Source organism: Silene latifolia, unplaced genomic scaffold (assembly GCF_048544455.1).
Source record: "Silene latifolia isolate original U9 population unplaced genomic scaffold, ASM4854445v1 scaffold_20.1, whole genome shotgun sequence".
Lineage (NCBI taxonomy): Eukaryota > Viridiplantae > Streptophyta > Magnoliopsida > Caryophyllales > Caryophyllaceae > Silene > Silene latifolia.
In genome coordinates, this window is record NW_027413163.1 from 6,069,692 (window position 1) to 6,085,924 (window position 16,233).

The 16,233-nt window shown below is 36.8% G+C and overlaps 1 protein-coding gene across 4 annotated transcripts; it reads left to right on the forward strand.

Moving 5' to 3' along the window:
- Positions 1–6,742: 6,742 nt before the first annotated feature.
- LOC141638437 (uncharacterized) lies at positions 6,743–12,675 on the forward strand. 4 transcript variants are annotated; one of them, XM_074447849.1, is made up of 12 exons: positions 6,743–7,026; positions 8,356–8,440; positions 9,200–9,260; positions 9,354–9,374; positions 9,462–9,515; positions 9,684–9,734; positions 10,307–10,369; positions 10,541–10,606; positions 10,728–10,766; positions 11,285–11,407; positions 11,486–11,578; positions 12,232–12,675. In XM_074447849.1, exons 1-12 carry the CDS (start codon positions 6,939–6,941, stop codon positions 12,529–12,531), a joined length of 1,044 nt encoding a protein of 347 aa, XP_074303950.1. In that variant the 5' UTR covers positions 6,743–6,938; the 3' UTR covers positions 12,532–12,675. The 4 variants fall into 4 exon arrangements, with proteins under 4 accessions (XP_074303950.1, XP_074303951.1, XP_074303952.1 ...); XM_074447850.1 differs by having other exon boundaries at positions 9,200–9,251; XM_074447851.1 differs by lacking the exon at positions 8,356–8,440 and having other exon boundaries at positions 6,957–7,026.
- The last annotated feature ends 3,558 nt before the right edge of the window (positions 12,676–16,233 follow it).

The window sequence follows — 16,233 nt, forward strand, 5'->3', positions numbered from 1 at the left end:
TATTTGGCATGTTAACATGAGGTTATTCATGGTGCACATTTGTTATCTTTTGGACCTTTTCCATTTTATATATGGTTTAGCTAGAGTATAAGATATCAAGTAGATTTCAGGTTATTGGTATACTTGAGAAGAGCAATACCAAACTAGGTAGGTTTCAGGTTACTGGCCTACCTAGTACCCTGGCATGGTTTCAGGTTATTGGCCTGCTATGGGTTGACCGTCCTTTTTGGATACTCTTATGAGTCTATGGATATGTCGTTTGGGGGTCAAGGGTCCGCACTTTTACGCCCTGACTGGTTAAGGGTCCGCACATTTACGCCTTAACTAGACATTATGTCCCTCGAGAGTCTGGCCAGTCTTAGACATGGGTTCACGTTTATGTGTCCCGCCGTAGGGTTATTTTAGTGTCAGGTTATTGACACCAAGGTGTAGGGTTTCAAGTTATTGGCCCTAGACGGTTCTCGTTCTTGTCTCGTGTTATTCTATGTATTTATGGTCCAAGTTTTAGATGTTTATATCACTCATTCACTCGTATATTTTCATCACTCATTTCATATGTCATTCAGGTAAATTGGTTTTATTCCTTTTCATTATGACCACATTTTTCACAGTATTTCATATCATCATGTAAGTAACATGAAATTTGTAAGTTGGTGACACATTTTAAATAATCATGTGGTATCACTTTATGACTTGTTATTACTCACTCATTGGTGATTATATACTTTGATATTTAATTACTATGAAGTTCACATGTTTTCATATTTTAAATGGATTATATGGCGTCTCTTATTATTTGCTCATAATTGTTTCCTGGTTTTTCTTAAGTCATGGCTGGGAGGACTCCTAGTTACTCCCCACTGGCGGTGGTTGTTGATATATATTTTTTTTTCAAGTTGATGTGATTCTTGGTCATGGATGGGTTTTGAGAGAGAGAGAGAGAATAAATAATAATTACGATGTTTATTAATTGAACCTTGTTGTTTTATTTTGGATGGGTTTTCATTCCCGAGAGTAGTTGTATGCGTAGTTAACTATTACTTTATCTATTTTGGTAGCATTCGGATTTATTGTCATGGTGTTTCCGCCACCATGGACTTTTATTAATATAAAACGCAATATTTATCTAGTTTATTTGTATTATTAAATCTGGGGTGTTACAGATTATGTTTTGTTTAACCACCCACATAAACCTATTGCTTCTACTGATGTTGAGACTACCCCTCCTGTTGCTACATATGTTAAGTCCAACGAAGAGAAGGTCAAAAAATTTGAAAAGGACAATAAAACTACTAGGTGTCATTTGCTGAACAACATAACTAATACCTTGTTCGATTTGTTTGCTCCAAATAAATCTGCTAAAGTGATAAGGGAATCTTTAGAGTTAAAATATGGGGCTGATGACGCAGGGAAAAAGAAATATGTGTCAATTCCAATCAAAAGATATTGAAACGTAAGTATCCAATCTTTCCTTTGCCCAGACTTTTCTCTTTTTCGCCATCTTTGGGGAGATTGTTTGAAAACATGGATGTGGAAAGCCAATAAACCAACAATTTTGGTTCTCACTTGTCCCATATCGGTGGGCAACTCCCCTTTTCTCATGTTTATATTGACTTGTGTACTTCATTGGTTAATTCATTGGACCATTGGGCTTTTGTTGTGAGTCTTGGGCCTGTGGGTTTGGGTCCAAACACACACGCGCGCGCGCCGGCCCGGCCCAAGCCCGACTTGGGCTCGGGTTGTCTACATTCAGTGCATCTGTTTGTGTGTGTGGTAACAGTCAGTAAAATGTGATTGTTATGCTCCCGTGATTAAGGCGAGTCTTATGCCACTATTCACACCTTGACTCCGTTTTTTGGTGGAGATGTTTTGGCTCCTTAACTTGCTCTATTTTTGCTATAAATAGAGCAGTATTCTAAACCAGAAAACACACAACAACACACTTCTCTCATTTTCTTCTTCCTCTCTTCTATACAACAATTCTGGGTAAAGTTTTTGTCTTCGTTCCACAAGGTCTTTGTCTCGAGTGGGCGAGCCTAAGGGTTGTAGTGTAAATCCTTGGGGAACTACCGGTAACTGCTGATCGCCACCACGGTCGTGCCGAAATAGTTTCCAAGGCAATGGCTCTCATACCACGTCACTACGAATCCGGTTGTATCTTTTTTATCTCTCTTTTTCATTGTTACTGCTACTTCCGTGTAACACCCCCATAACCCCACCGCCAGACCTCCCGCTAGCCCGCCGGCCACCACGCCAAGCCATCATCCCACGAGCAACCTGCCGCCCTGCCTCATTTCTTCTCCCTGACTACAACCACCCTATGATGCCAACGCCCTCCTTCTGCCCTTTTCCACCTAACCCGTCATCCTACCACCAACAAACAGCCAATGGTTATACAACAATTGTTTTTTATGAACGCAAACCCTAAATTGAAAAAATCCCAAAAAGATAACATTAATTTGATTTATAATCATGCAATTAACAGATTAAATATTTGTTTTAACTCAAATTATCATCCATAATTGTGTAAATTTGTCTATTCAAATATGATGAGGGTGAGCAATATAGAGAATTAAGGTTTAAGGTTTTTTTGGGTGAGGGTAGTCAAATGGAAAGTAATGTTCAAAATGTATTGAAATGAGTAAAAAATGTAATGCGAATATATAAATTCCGAAAACAATAGTGAACCAAATTCAATGGCAATTAACAAAGATGAAGCCAAAAAAATTACTCTTTCGTCTTTGTTATTTTTTTCCTTGTTTTTTTTTTGTCACGTTCATTTGTTTACCTTTTTATATAATAAATGATTATAATGGATAATTTGATCTTCGACATCCATTATTGTCCATTTATCATCCAATGACAATAAAAACAAACGTTACTTTCCTCTCTCCTTGGTCCTTATGCCAAAATTACGAATGACCAGGGCCGAGGAAGTAGAAAGTTACATTAATTAAAAAATCCACAGCTCCATAGTGCCTCCATCCAAGCAAAGCGGTTGAAACAAAATAACTACAAAATGATGTAATGTTTTTTTTTTGGTGACGAGGGAACCCGCAGCCGCTACTTTTGGTGCGTACTGAGTAACCCCTCGGGTGTACGTCTTAACCTCCAAACCACATCTACCAGGTAAGACACCCGGGGGTGACAGATTCGAAGTCTAGAATGCATAGCCTCTGACTATAAATAGTTAAATATTCCACAAGATTGCTATGATCTTAGGGAGGCTTGAACCTGATCAATTCCTTGAAAATTTCACCCAAATTTTAACCACTAAACTTTACCCTTGCGGGCTAAAGTATATTTGTTGTATGCGTGAATTGTTGGAGAAATACTGTACATTTTAGATTACTAAAGCGAGAATTAAGCTTAAACCCGAGGATGAGTTGGATAGTCTCCAACTTTTTTAACTTACATGGACTCGTGCTCTATGATTTTGAACTCTTTTCCCCTGTAATGTTAAAGCTCTATTTCGCAGGGTGTTAGCATTTATAAAGTTGAAAAAGGGTCTTGGAAGCCGAATTAGATCTAGTAGAGATTTTGGTAGTAGAACTTAGGAATAAAGATGTTTTAAGGGAATTAGATATGGTAAAAAGTCATCTTCTTATGAAGGAAAATGGTAAATGAGTGTTGGAGGTTGCTAGTGTCGTTGATATGGATAGAAATAGAAGCTTCTTCATGTATCAGAAACTTTCTTGAGTTTTAAGGATTGTGAGAATGTAAAGATGGAGGTGACTGATGCTCAAAATAATTATGGCTTGGGAACATATAAGATTATAAAGGTTAACTAAAGTGTGATTATGGAGATGAAGGATGCTTAAAATAATTGTAGCAAGGATTTGGGCACTAGCTTAAAGAAGAACGGGCATGTATCTGATACGTCATCAATTATAGAGTTCTCCAAGAAGGCTGGAGAAAATTTTCGGTTAAAGATCCCTGGACAATCTTATCAAAAGCTTCTTGAAGGTAAAAATGTGAGCTTTTATCATAAAAGAGATTTGTCAACCATGACAATTCGGATCCTTAATAATGAAATAACAAAGGAAAAAGTCACTTCAAAAGAAAAGTGTAAGAAGAAGAGGAGGAGGAAATGTCCTAGAAAGAGTTTAGTCTAGGGCGATGATTGTAATGAACGACGACTTGTCTCCTTTAGATAGCAACAATGTTAAGCCTCTTGTTCCCGATGCAAGCTCGGGTACGTCCTCCATCTGTGGCAACTTCACTTCTTTTGGTACTCAAGTCATACAAGTACAAAATAGGGTTGTTTCTCATGATTCTAGTTTGCCAATCTCTTCTGTGAATGATGACACCACTTCAATTTGCACTTAAGTTCTATATGATTCTAATGATCATCCGCCTTTCTTATTTTCAGCTTGTCCAAAGAAGTGTAAGATGTACTCTTTCTCATTTGACAAATTACTGTGTGCCCCTAGTATGTCTATACTTTGCAGAATTCCAGATACCCTCTTAAGCGCTTTGAAAAACCCAAAAGGAGAATACTCACTACCAAGAAGAATTTTAGCCAAGGGGACGAATCTCCAAGACATAATTTATTTACTTTCTCTACAAGTAGATCTTTCACCCATAAATTTCTACGTCTTCGTGGCGTAAGTGCATGTGTCTTGTTGTAGGTATTCCTCCGAAACTCAGTTGATAAAGAAGAGAAAAGAAATGTTTGCCTATTTGGTCCAGCTCCGATTGTCCCCTCAAGAAGCCTACTTTCATTATCACCCCTATCCTTAGTTTAATTTCTTATTCGAATAATGTAATAATAAAATCTGACTCTGAGAGCCGGATATATACGATGTAAATTACTACTTTTACTGTTGCCAAAAAAAAAAAAAAAATAAACCACTAAAGTGAGAAATAAGCTTAAATCCGAGGGCGAGTTGGTAGTCTCAACTTTCTTAACTTCTCATTTCCGTTTCAATGGTCCCTATCTAGGTAGCACCAAAACGAACACATACGTGGACACGACACATACACGTGATACGATATCCCAGGAAACTTAGGACATGGGCACATTATTTAAATTTAATAAAATGTATTTTATAGTTATAAACGTTCGAATTTTTTTTAGGAAAAATTACAAATAACCACCACGTATTTGCGTATTTTTTCAACTTACCACCACGTATTTGGTTTTTTACAAATAACCCCCCAACTTTAGGGTATATTCCCCAATTACCACCGTATTTTTATCCCGATGATGGTTTTTCTTAACTTCTGACTTGTTAAATGACGATTTAGGCAAAATACCAAAATTGCCCTGATTTAATTACTCTAACATTACATTTTTCCAATTTAACACCCAAATAACACAATATTTTCCCAATTCAATTAAGAAACCCTATATCCCCAAATCCATATAATAAATTTCTCTGATTTATTTGCTTCTCATTTCTTAATTCATTTGCATCCGTTTTGTGTAATTTCACATCTTCATATCTTTTTTTCAATAAATAATCAAAATAAAGCTGCTCCTCCATCAATTTAAACGAGGTGTATAAGCAAAACCAAATCGTTCGTGGTGCACGACGGAGACGGGTTTGGTTCGCGGCCTGCTATGTTAATAATGGAGCAGCTCCAATTGAAAGCAGGTGACGGTCGCCTGGTTCTCGTTTTCTAAGCTCGGTCGTTGGTTGCATGGAGCAGCTATGGTGTTCTTTTGAAGAAGTTGCTGGTTGTGCGTCGAATTGATGATGCCGAGACCGATGCCATCGAATTGGGATTTGCAAAAGAAGTAGGCCGTGGTCAGAGGTGATGATTCTGGGCAGCAGCAAATTAGTGCAGGCTATCAAAAGCGGCTGATTTCTGGTTCATCTTTGGTCAATTAAGGTGGAGCGAGTTGATCCCGATGTCGGGGTTTGCTACTGGGCTCGTTGGTAGTAGTACCGTAGCACCGGAATCAGGTTGCTGCTTGACGGTGGTCTGCCCAATTCATTGTGTGATTTGAGGAGTGAGGAGCAAATGGACTGAGGAGTTATTATATGAATTTGGGGATTTAGGATTTCTTAATTAAAGTGGGAAAATGTTGGATTATTATTTGGGTGGATGATTTGGAGAATTTTATGTTAGTGTAATTAAATGAGGGCAATTTTGGTATTTCTCCTATATCGTCACTTAACAAGTCGGAAATTAAGAAAAGTCATGCTCGGAATAAAAATACGGTGGTAATCGGGTAATATACACTGAAGTTGGGGGGTTATTTGTAAAAAGACAAATACGTGGTGGTAAGTTGTAAAAAAACGCAAATATGTAGGGGTTATTTGTAATTTTTCCTTTTTTTTATAAATGTATTTGATATTAAATTTAAACAAGTGATGGTAATATTGGGCCTTACTATAACTTATTTTCATTTTCTACCCAAACCCATCTTCTAATCAATCTCTTTTGACAACTCATTTTTCGTCTAAATAACATCATTCACTCCAAATGATATCTAAATACCAAGGACACGCGTCAGATACGTGCCCAAATATCATGGACACGCGTCGGGCACGTGCCCATAAATGAAAAAAAAGTTAGACACGACTTTATTGGCATTCGACACATTAAAGCGTGTTTCCAACGAATGTCGGTGTCCGATATGATATCAAACACGAGACAACTTATTAAGAGAAGTGTCCATGCTACCTAGGTCTGTATTTACGATCTAATAATTCAAATTGGCACGAAAATGAGTGGATCATAGAATCCATGTCTATATATGCCTATACCCAATTTGGTACTTCCTTATATTACTTGTCGTATACCGTTTCCTTATCACATCTTCTTCTACCAATATTTTTGTTTGTAGATCCGTTTTACCCCGGTAAATCGGTAATACATAAAACGGTCTTACATAAGACTAACCGTTCATCTATATACTCCGTATAAACTAGAGTTAGCTTGCGGAAAAGAATTGAATTAGCAGTTACTGGAGAAGGGGAGAAAGAATGAGGCCAGCTGAACAATTAATCGCCTTAATCTTCGCCTTAATCTTTGTTCCCTTTTCTCACTCTCTTCCTTTCGTTGTACTCCACGGTATCTCTCTTTCTCCCCTTTTACCTTTTCATGTTTATTTATTAGTAATATTTTGATGCACTGTCCATGTGTTATGCTGCTTATAATAGGACCCTGGTTGGTAAGGCCTCTAGACCAATTATTTGTTTACCTTTTATATTCATTGTGAACGAGTATTTTAATAAAACGGCGGGAGTATCTTGGTGTGAAATTTTCAAAGAAAATGGTTAGAATTCTTGGAAGTTATTAACTTTGGTTAGTAATCTTAGTAAGTATTTTCGACGCGGGTTCAAGATACTATTTTGAGTATGTTCAATGTTAGAAGATAATTGAAGACACAAATAAGGGTACCTGGTTTATTGGTGGGTGTTAGCTACTAGCTAGTGTAGTTGACTAGTTGGTGAAGTGTTACGGGTTTGTACTTTGTACTAAGGGCTTGAAATTGTAAACGTTGCCATTTTCGCCTTTTATTTTGAGGTAATGGCTGTCTGTAAGAGTGGACGTAGAGAATCAGATTAAGCGAGCTAATTGGTTAGGCTTGACATTGTTTTGAGTTTTGACAAATGATGGGGTAACAGAAGGAAGTTGGTTTGAGTATTGTATTTTGCCTGCTTCTTGTCCTATTTTCCTGGTTGGACTTGGATGGAGTCCTGCTCTCGACAGTTTATCGACTTCCTGGTCAACTCTGTAACCTGTGAGTTGGAGAAAAAAGCATAGATTATTACCAAGGGATCGTCTCTATTACGGGGGAATTGTTAAGAGGATAATGGAAGGCAAAACAAAGAACGGAAAGAGGGTATTGGTGGTGGTAAAAGGAAGATAAAAACCATATAGAGGTAACACATAGTCAATACCCTCTCTTTATCTCCTTCCTCTATCGGCCAGACCACTGCCAGTCCGCCACTAAATCGTATCTTTGCGTTTTTACATCCATTACCCCACATATGAATTCATCTTCCCTAATCCAGACCCCTCTGCTACGTTTGACCTTCTCAGTTCTCCCTGCTTTCGTCTTAATTGGAGAATGGTTACGGAAGGGGTCACTCATAGTACATCTGAGTAGCGTGTTGGTATTTACTATTCTGAGAAGAGGGTTCGTGAAAAGGTAAGCGTCATAATCTTATTCTTGGGAAAGGAGGCAACTTCTGGTGGTATTCTTTGCTTTGTCTTTATATGATTCACCAAGCTAGAGTTTTGCTTTTGTATACAGCTTAAATGTCCTGTAGATGTCTTGATGTGTTTTAGAGGGTCTTGCTTTGACATAGTTATTTTCAATAAGAATATGTGGTCTAGTTAAAATATCGGAGTTTCAAACTCACTTTACTTTGGATGATGTTTCATCTAATGTAGGAATTGGGGATAAATGCACACATCGTGGTATGAAGCAGTTTACTAGGGACTTAAGTGAATGGTCTGGGTCGGATGGATATTGTGTGTATGTATTCTCGTCCTCTCCTTTTCTCCCCTACCCACCTAATCTTATGCACTCACAAGCAAATTCAAGTGCGCACCTGTAATATAATTCCTTGCATTTTTAGACTGATGTCAAGCTTTGGTAAGAGTTAAAATATGATAGTGGGAAGACAATAAGAAAGTGGGCTAAAGCATTGCGCACATTTTTTCCATTGATATTTCATTATTACCAGTACCAGGGAAACGGAGATTTTGGCTACTGCTCCTGGGTGATAATGATTAGAAAATATCTAGTGCTTAAACGAGGTCTAGCATTTCGGCTCATACAATTTTTGTGGATTATATTAGTTCTACTGTTGGATCTTCTCTTGGTATACTTACGACAGCTAATTGCGAGGCGCACATCACCAAGAGGATCAATAACTAATTTGACATGCTATTTACGTTTCTCTGACTTGGCTATGCCGTATACAGCATGTTGTCAAAGCATATTTTTGGCTTTAAGTGAAGTGTCGTTTCACAATGTCGGACACGCGACACAAAGTCATAATGAATCGTAGAAAGAACATAGCTTGCGCTAAATTAATTTGTTTTCCTGTAATAGCTGCTATTGAGATCCTAGATTTGTACCTGCAAAGTTTAGCAAAGTTCGTGACTATATTATTTCGTTAATTACCCTTCCCATCACATTAACATGAGAGGCATATAGTTCTTGCCTCCCATTTGCACAACAGTGATTTGTGTTCTGAATTCTGATCTGATCCTTTGTCATCAACTTTAGTGAAATTGGTGATGGAGTCTGGGATTCTTGGTTTATGCCCCTTGAAGATCAGGTAGACAAAGTAAATTGAAAGCATCAATGCATTTCCTTTAAATCCAGATATAGCTCCTTTTTCTCGAACATGTTCTAACTAAAAATCCGTTTCTTCTTGCAGAGTCAGATTGTATGTGACAAGGTAAATAGTATGTTAAAAGTGCCTTTTTACCTGTGTTGTTGGTTCTTAATTGGCAACCTGACTAGCTATGTCCTGATTAATTAATAGGTGAAGGGCATGAAAGAACTCAGTCAGGGTTACAACATTGTTGGTCTGTCCCAGGTAACTCTCAAGTCATTGTGCCCTGCTGTTATATCATGCTCATTCGTTTTTTCTAATTTAATGTTAATTATCTTTAGTTGTCACCCTACTGCGTTTCGTCATATAAGATTGAAACATTCCCAATCGGTATTACACATCCTGTAACTTTCCTATTTATTACCCTTGTAGGGAAATTTGATTGGACGAGCAGTGGTCGAGTTCTGCGAAGGAGGACCGCTGGTAAGAAAAGAAAGGAAAAGAACGATTGTAAATATATTGCTAGTTAAATCACTTAAATGTTCCCATCTGACGTTTTATAATCATCTGCTTCTTGAGTCCGAAGTGATATAAAAACTTTGTTCAGAACACGTAAATTGACTACACTCTTCCCGGATTTGAATAATTTACGATGAGGAGAGGACCTACAATTACCCTGATTTTACTTTGGTGATCAAATGATTCCAAATTTCACAAATATTTTCTCACAATAAATATTTATACTAGCTACCATAGATTTAAAAATTGACCACTACACCAAAACGTGATCAAGTTGTCAAGATTTGGTAGCTCACTCCAATCGCATATTGAGCTGTTATTAGCCGCATTTACAGTGAAATGACCTAGACGTAATACTATACTGGCTACTACTTTTTATAAATAAAAATGTGAGACGTTGTCTGACCGTCAAAAGTCATATAGGAACAATATAAATGTGATGAAGGGACTGTATTGTTAAGAGTTTTGCTTCTGTACTCCTGCCACTGTTATAGGTACTTATTTTGTTAAGGTATCTCCGCCCATGCTTGAAACAGGTTAAGAATTTCATCTCATTGGGAGGACCACATGCTGGTATTGCTTCAGTTCCACTTTGTGGCGTAAGTGGCCCTTTATTTCGGTTTTTTTCCTCTCTTTTTCCTATTATGTTGATTATTGACCTCCCTGGGGTACTTTCGGCATGGACTCCTGTCTATGCAGTTGGATTTTATGTGTGTTTTTGTTTCTTCTAATGTTTGATTATGGATATTTATGGACTCCTGTCTATACAGTCTGGTATATTCTGTAAACTAGCAGATACGCTCATCAAGTCCGAGGTCTACTCTGACTACATTCAGGTGATCATCACTAAGTTGGGGAAATGTTGAATTTGTGTTGAGTTCCATTATAACTTTCCGCAAGTGCTATTGATCTTTGGACTCTCTTTTTAACGTAACTTGTAACCCCCTGTCTTTGCAGGCTCATTTGGCTCCTAGTGGCTATCTTAAGATCCCCAATGTGAGTACAGTTCCACTGTTTTTCGACCTCTATGCATTTCTTCTGCAATTTTATTCTTGTGGATCCTTGTCACTTGTGCAATTATGATTGGACTTAAGAACACACGCTTGGAGTCGGTTGCTCAAGTTTACACATAACATTCATTGCAGCCTTCCTTACTACCTATTGAATATAGTATTATACTCCTCTGTCCCTCCAATAGTTTACGCTCCATTTTATTCGTCCACTCCATAGGTTACGTTTCCGTTTTAAGGTATTTTCTGTGTGATATACTCAACTCTCGTGCCCACATGGACGTGCTTACTTAAACGATCCACAAGTTAACGTAAATTATTGGTGGTCTGATGGAGATAAAGGAAGTAAATAATAATATGATGAAACTGGGTTTCAAATTTCAAAGCGATTGCAAGTCTTAATGTTCTTCCGGAGTCATTTTCAGATTGGAGATCTTTGTCTGCTGACCTGCTGTGTTATATATCAGCATGTTAACTAAACAACTTTGTTGCTCTGTTTCCCAGAATATGGATGGTTACTTGGATAAATGCAGGTTTCTTCCAAAGCTCAACAATGAAATTCCTGGTGAGAGAAATTCGACCTACAAGAAGCGTTTCAGCAGCTTAGAGAATTTGGTATTGATAATGGTAAGTTACATCACTTTTTTACTTCCTGGATACATTTCCATGCTTAGCATGTTCATAATTGTCTCGTTGTTGTCACAGTTTGAACACGACACAGTTCTAGTGCCTAAAGAAACCTCATGGTTTGGATATTACCCAGATGGTGCTTTCTCTCCCTTGCTACTTCCAAACGAGGTCTGGTGTATTACTTTTCTCTTTCCCGCCTTGTAGTTGTGCCATTTTAAGTGTTGTTCCTGTTTTGTGTATGCTGTTATAGAGTAATGTTGCTTTTGGGTTATTTCGGGTACAGTTCACTACAGGTCGTCTCATTTTCAGGACAATAGTTATGGATTTATGGGTTTGATTCGAATGATTGCGTGTAATCCTAAGTGTGATTTCAAATTTTAGTCATATGGGGCTGGGTCATTTTTTTATCTAGTAGTTTAAGTTGGGCCGATTTCAGGTCTAACATAGTTCGGGTTGTATTTTGAGTCTACTCCCAAGTCTTGGGTTAGGCTTATCCTGACAGGTCACATTTGCCAACTCTAGTCTTCACTAGGATCAGTGTAAACTCAATGCGTCTGGATATGGCTAATCATTTGCGGTCGTTTTAGATGATTTTGGATATAGGTGGTTTCGGATTGGGCCAATTCGGATTTATGCTTTGGGTTTTCTTTCCAAGTTCATGTTTTGTTTGGCTGGTCTATTTTGATTAAGGTTATTTGGCTCGGGTTGGTTTTGGCAGGTCTATCCGTTAGGATTAGTGTAAACGGAAAGACTATTAGCCCTTCTATTGCAAGTAGAATTTGCGAAGACCAGATTGCGTGATAATCATTTGAACATTGCAGACAAAACTTTACATTGAAGACTGGATTGGTCTAAAGACCCTTGACGATGCTGGGAGACTGAAATTTGTTAGTGTGGCCGGGAATCATCTTGGAATTTCAGATGAAGATATGAAAAAGCATATGGTGCCCTTTTTAGAGAGCCGAGTCTCAAGGATTAACAATGCAAGTAAAATTTCGCCAACCACCCGTAAACTTTCAGAACCTCTAGAATTGCGGATGAAGGGATCATCTTTGTACAACTGGCCATTGTCGATCACCAATTTTTTCGGCGAACTTGTTGGGATCGGGGAAGATAAGTGATTGATGGTGCTTTACAATGACCATTGAGTCTAATTACCACATTCATCATTAATCTTTTGCTGTGTTTTATGCATGGTTATTGAAAACCCTTGTTTTATGTAACTATGCTTTAGTTGAATGGAATAAAAGTGAGTACTTCGTACATCATTAATTAACAGTTTTTGTAACATGAGCCTTTAGGTACATGTTAAAAACTACGGAGTATATGAAGAAATCTCCAACAAACGGCATTTCAATAAATTTATTGGATAAATTGTAATTTGAGATAAAAGTGATACCAAAAGTAATAAGATGAATACCTATACAAAAATGGCTTACTTGTAAAAATGGTGATAGGTTTAACTGTCGATTGGGTCGGGTTTGGGTCGGTTAGTTCAGGCATGGTCAAGTTCGAGTCAAGTCTTGTCGGGCTGACATTTCGGGTTTACATCATTTTTGGGTCAACAATTATCAGTAATTATGGTTAATAATTAGTGTCACAATAAGCATTTTTTTTTTTTTTTGGCAGCTGTAAAGAAGGACAAGACGGACAAACCACCTAGTTGCCCATAACTCCTTTTGCAAGGTTATGGGCAATCCTATTAAACCTACGTGGCACAAACCTAAACGATAAACAATTAAAAAAAGGAAAAAGAAGACGCATGACTTGAATGACACCATCAATGAGATGGTGCTCCTTCTCCAGCCCGGCAAGTTGAGCCAGAAGTTGAAGACAATCCGAGTTGACCTCCAAATGAAGAATCCCTTGTGAAAAAGCCCACCTCAGCACATCCCTTAATCCTAAAGCTTCGGCTTGCAATCCAGACTCCGCACAAATCCTAACACTTCTGGACAACAGTGACTTACCACCATCCCCATAGGCCACCCACCCGATAGCCGCATGTCCCACAGATTTCCATCCCGCATCTACCATAACCCGAATGACCTGGCACCATCCCCAACCTCCTACCACGAAGAAGGGCCGCCCTTCTCGTAAATGACATAGATCATTAGCACATGTTTCCACTTCCACACCCCCTTTCTTTCTTACCAGACTCAAGCGCCCTCATTGCCGTCTCCACCGAGCATGACCACAAACCAAAGAACATTTGAGGATGAAAGTGTTCCCCCTGAAACAGAATCCGGTTCCGCACCAGCCATAGGCACCATAGGGTGGACAGGAATTTAATGACCTTAATCTCGTACTAGGGTTATATTTGGTTGGGTCAATCCGAGTTTGGGTTAAGCGTGGTCTTGAGTTCGAGTGTCGAGTCGAATACTTGTCGAGCTATTTGGTCGGGTTATTCGGGCCAGTTTTGCCAAGTGTAATATTCACTGTTGACAATAACATAGGTACATTCTTTACGAAAACATCTACTAAATAAAAAAAAAAAGGTTTTTCTATCGTGTGTTATTTTGTCACAATCTATACTCAATAAGGAGAAGTAAGGATAGAACTAGTTTTGTGACCCGTGAAATTCACGGGTTTTATTGTTTTTGTTCTTTTATTTTTACGGTATTGTTCATGAATGCGTTATTCGGCTTGTTTGTCTTCTTGCTTATTATCTTGGAGATATGTTGGTAGGATACCTAAGCAAGGCAATAAGGAGGGTCCTGAGGATAAGACATATTATATCTAAGGAGGTTTGAGAATTTATTATATGAGAATAGTTGGAACTTGTTGGAAATCACAACCTCTTTATTGAACAATGACACAAAAACTCATGAATCCCTCATTTTAAAGAACATACGAATGTCCATTCTCTGATTTCGAAGGCTGGTATTGCATATAGATTAATGGGAAATTATATTGTCTTGTGTTTCATCAGAACACTTTAAACAATTTATTCACAAAGCCTAGAAGCAAAAGTCCACAAAAAATATGGAAAAACGTAAAATTGCATTCAAACAGTGGAATATTAAGTTTGCAAACTACTCTTATTTTGCTAAGGCCCTCATTGTCTTTGTCTTTTTACTGATTGTTGTCTTGTTGTATTAATCATTATCGGTCCCCTTTCTATTTTTGTTCCCTGCTTTTTTTACGGTGTTTAGATTGTCTCTGGATTTCGAGGGCGCTTGACTTTGTCACGGTGGTTATTCAGTTCACTCAACATTGACGACTTTTGGTATTCTAGTACTTGATATATTGTCTTTAGTCTTGTTTTGGTGCGTTCTAAGAATCTTGGTCCCATTTTTATCTGGCAAAGAAATAAAAGGTTGGACACTTAAACATCTAATTCTATTCCGTATTACCTAGTGTATTCTAATGAAAAAAGAAATGTAAAATAAAGTAAAAATGTAAAATAAATAAATGAATGGATAATAATGATCTTTTATAACTGAATTTTACATATTGTCTTTAGTCAATTAGAGACAATATGAATAATGCGTAGAAAGCGTTCTGTTAAAATACAACTTATGTTTATCTTACTAATTAGGCTAAAATTACAAGTTTATTTTCTTAAATGCAAAGGAGTTTATTAAACTTTTTCAGCAAATAATACATTTATAATTCTTGTCGATTTGTCGGTCTTGCAACATCGTCCTAGTAAATTCAATTGATTTCCAACGTATTGGGAAAAATATTATTGAAATGATTTTTGTATAACGAAAGACCTAAGTGATATACTTAAATTATTAGCAAGAAGTTGATGACATGTGACTTATACAAATAAAATTTTAGAATAAATACGCATTCAATATTTTTTAAAATAAATTTTATGTGAGCAATTTTTGGGAGGATACACGAGAAAATGTATATGTTCAACAATGACATCATCTAATTTCATTTCTATCTTGTCAATTAGAGTCATCTCTATATCTCTTGTTGTTGGTGATCTTTTATCTGAGAAGTTTTAACACCTATCCCAATAAATTCTAAAGAAATAAGGGTGCATAATTTGTATTATTATACTTCCATTTTTTTAATTATTTGCGCAATAATTAAGATTAGGAAAAAGTTTGCAATTGGTGGAGTAATGTGAGAATTTAACCCTTAAACGATGACACTTATTTTGTAATTTTTTAAAAAATTATAAGAAGCATTTGGTAAAAAGCACATCCCAAAGTAGAAATTAAAGAAAAAAGAGTGATAATATAAAAATAGCCAAAAAAGAGAAGTGAGGTGATAATTAAAAAATATTATTAACAATTGATTATGAGAAAAGAAAAATATATACAAATCATTACAAAAAAAAAAAACAATTCTTGAAGAAATATTGGGAGTGCTAGAAGAATATATTTGATGGAAAACAAAAAATAATTTAAAGGTTTGAAAGCATTCAAAGTTGAAACAATGAATTGGAGAATGATCATCGGATTCCAATCAAAAACCATGCAAAATATTTACCTTGATCCACGTTAAAAGATCTAATTTATATCCTTGGAGCATATAACTTCAACACTTCCATTAAGACATTTGATTTATAATCTGTTATTGACTAAGATATTTGATTTATAACCCGATTGACAAAATACGAGTTGAAGAGTACACGGAAAACTAATAAAGTGCACGAAAGGGTGTAAGACAATTTGTACAATTTATTAAATTTGTCAATTAATATTCCAAGAGTTGAAATATATAATGTAACATGTCACTAATAATTAGATATTCATACTAAAATTTGATATTGCGCATACACTATAATAATTAAAAAAAGGAAAACTCAATAAAAATGAAAATTATATTCAAGTCAAAAGATAATTGCAAAGAAGTTCCATAAC

Bases quoted from the DNA above. Each gene is read 5' to 3' on its own strand.
- LOC141638437 (XM_074447849.1), top strand. From the start codon at position 6,939: ATGAGGCCAGCTGAACAATTAATCGCCTTAATCTTCGCCTTAATCTTT. The intron at 9,261-9,353 runs GTAAATTGAAAG...TTCTTCTTGCAG, and splicing joins TTGAAGATCAGGTAGACAAA to AGTCAGATTGTATGTGACAA. The intron at 11,579-12,231 runs GTCTGGTGTATT...TGAACATTGCAG, and splicing joins CCTTGCTACTTCCAAACGAG to ACAAAACTTTACATTGAAGA.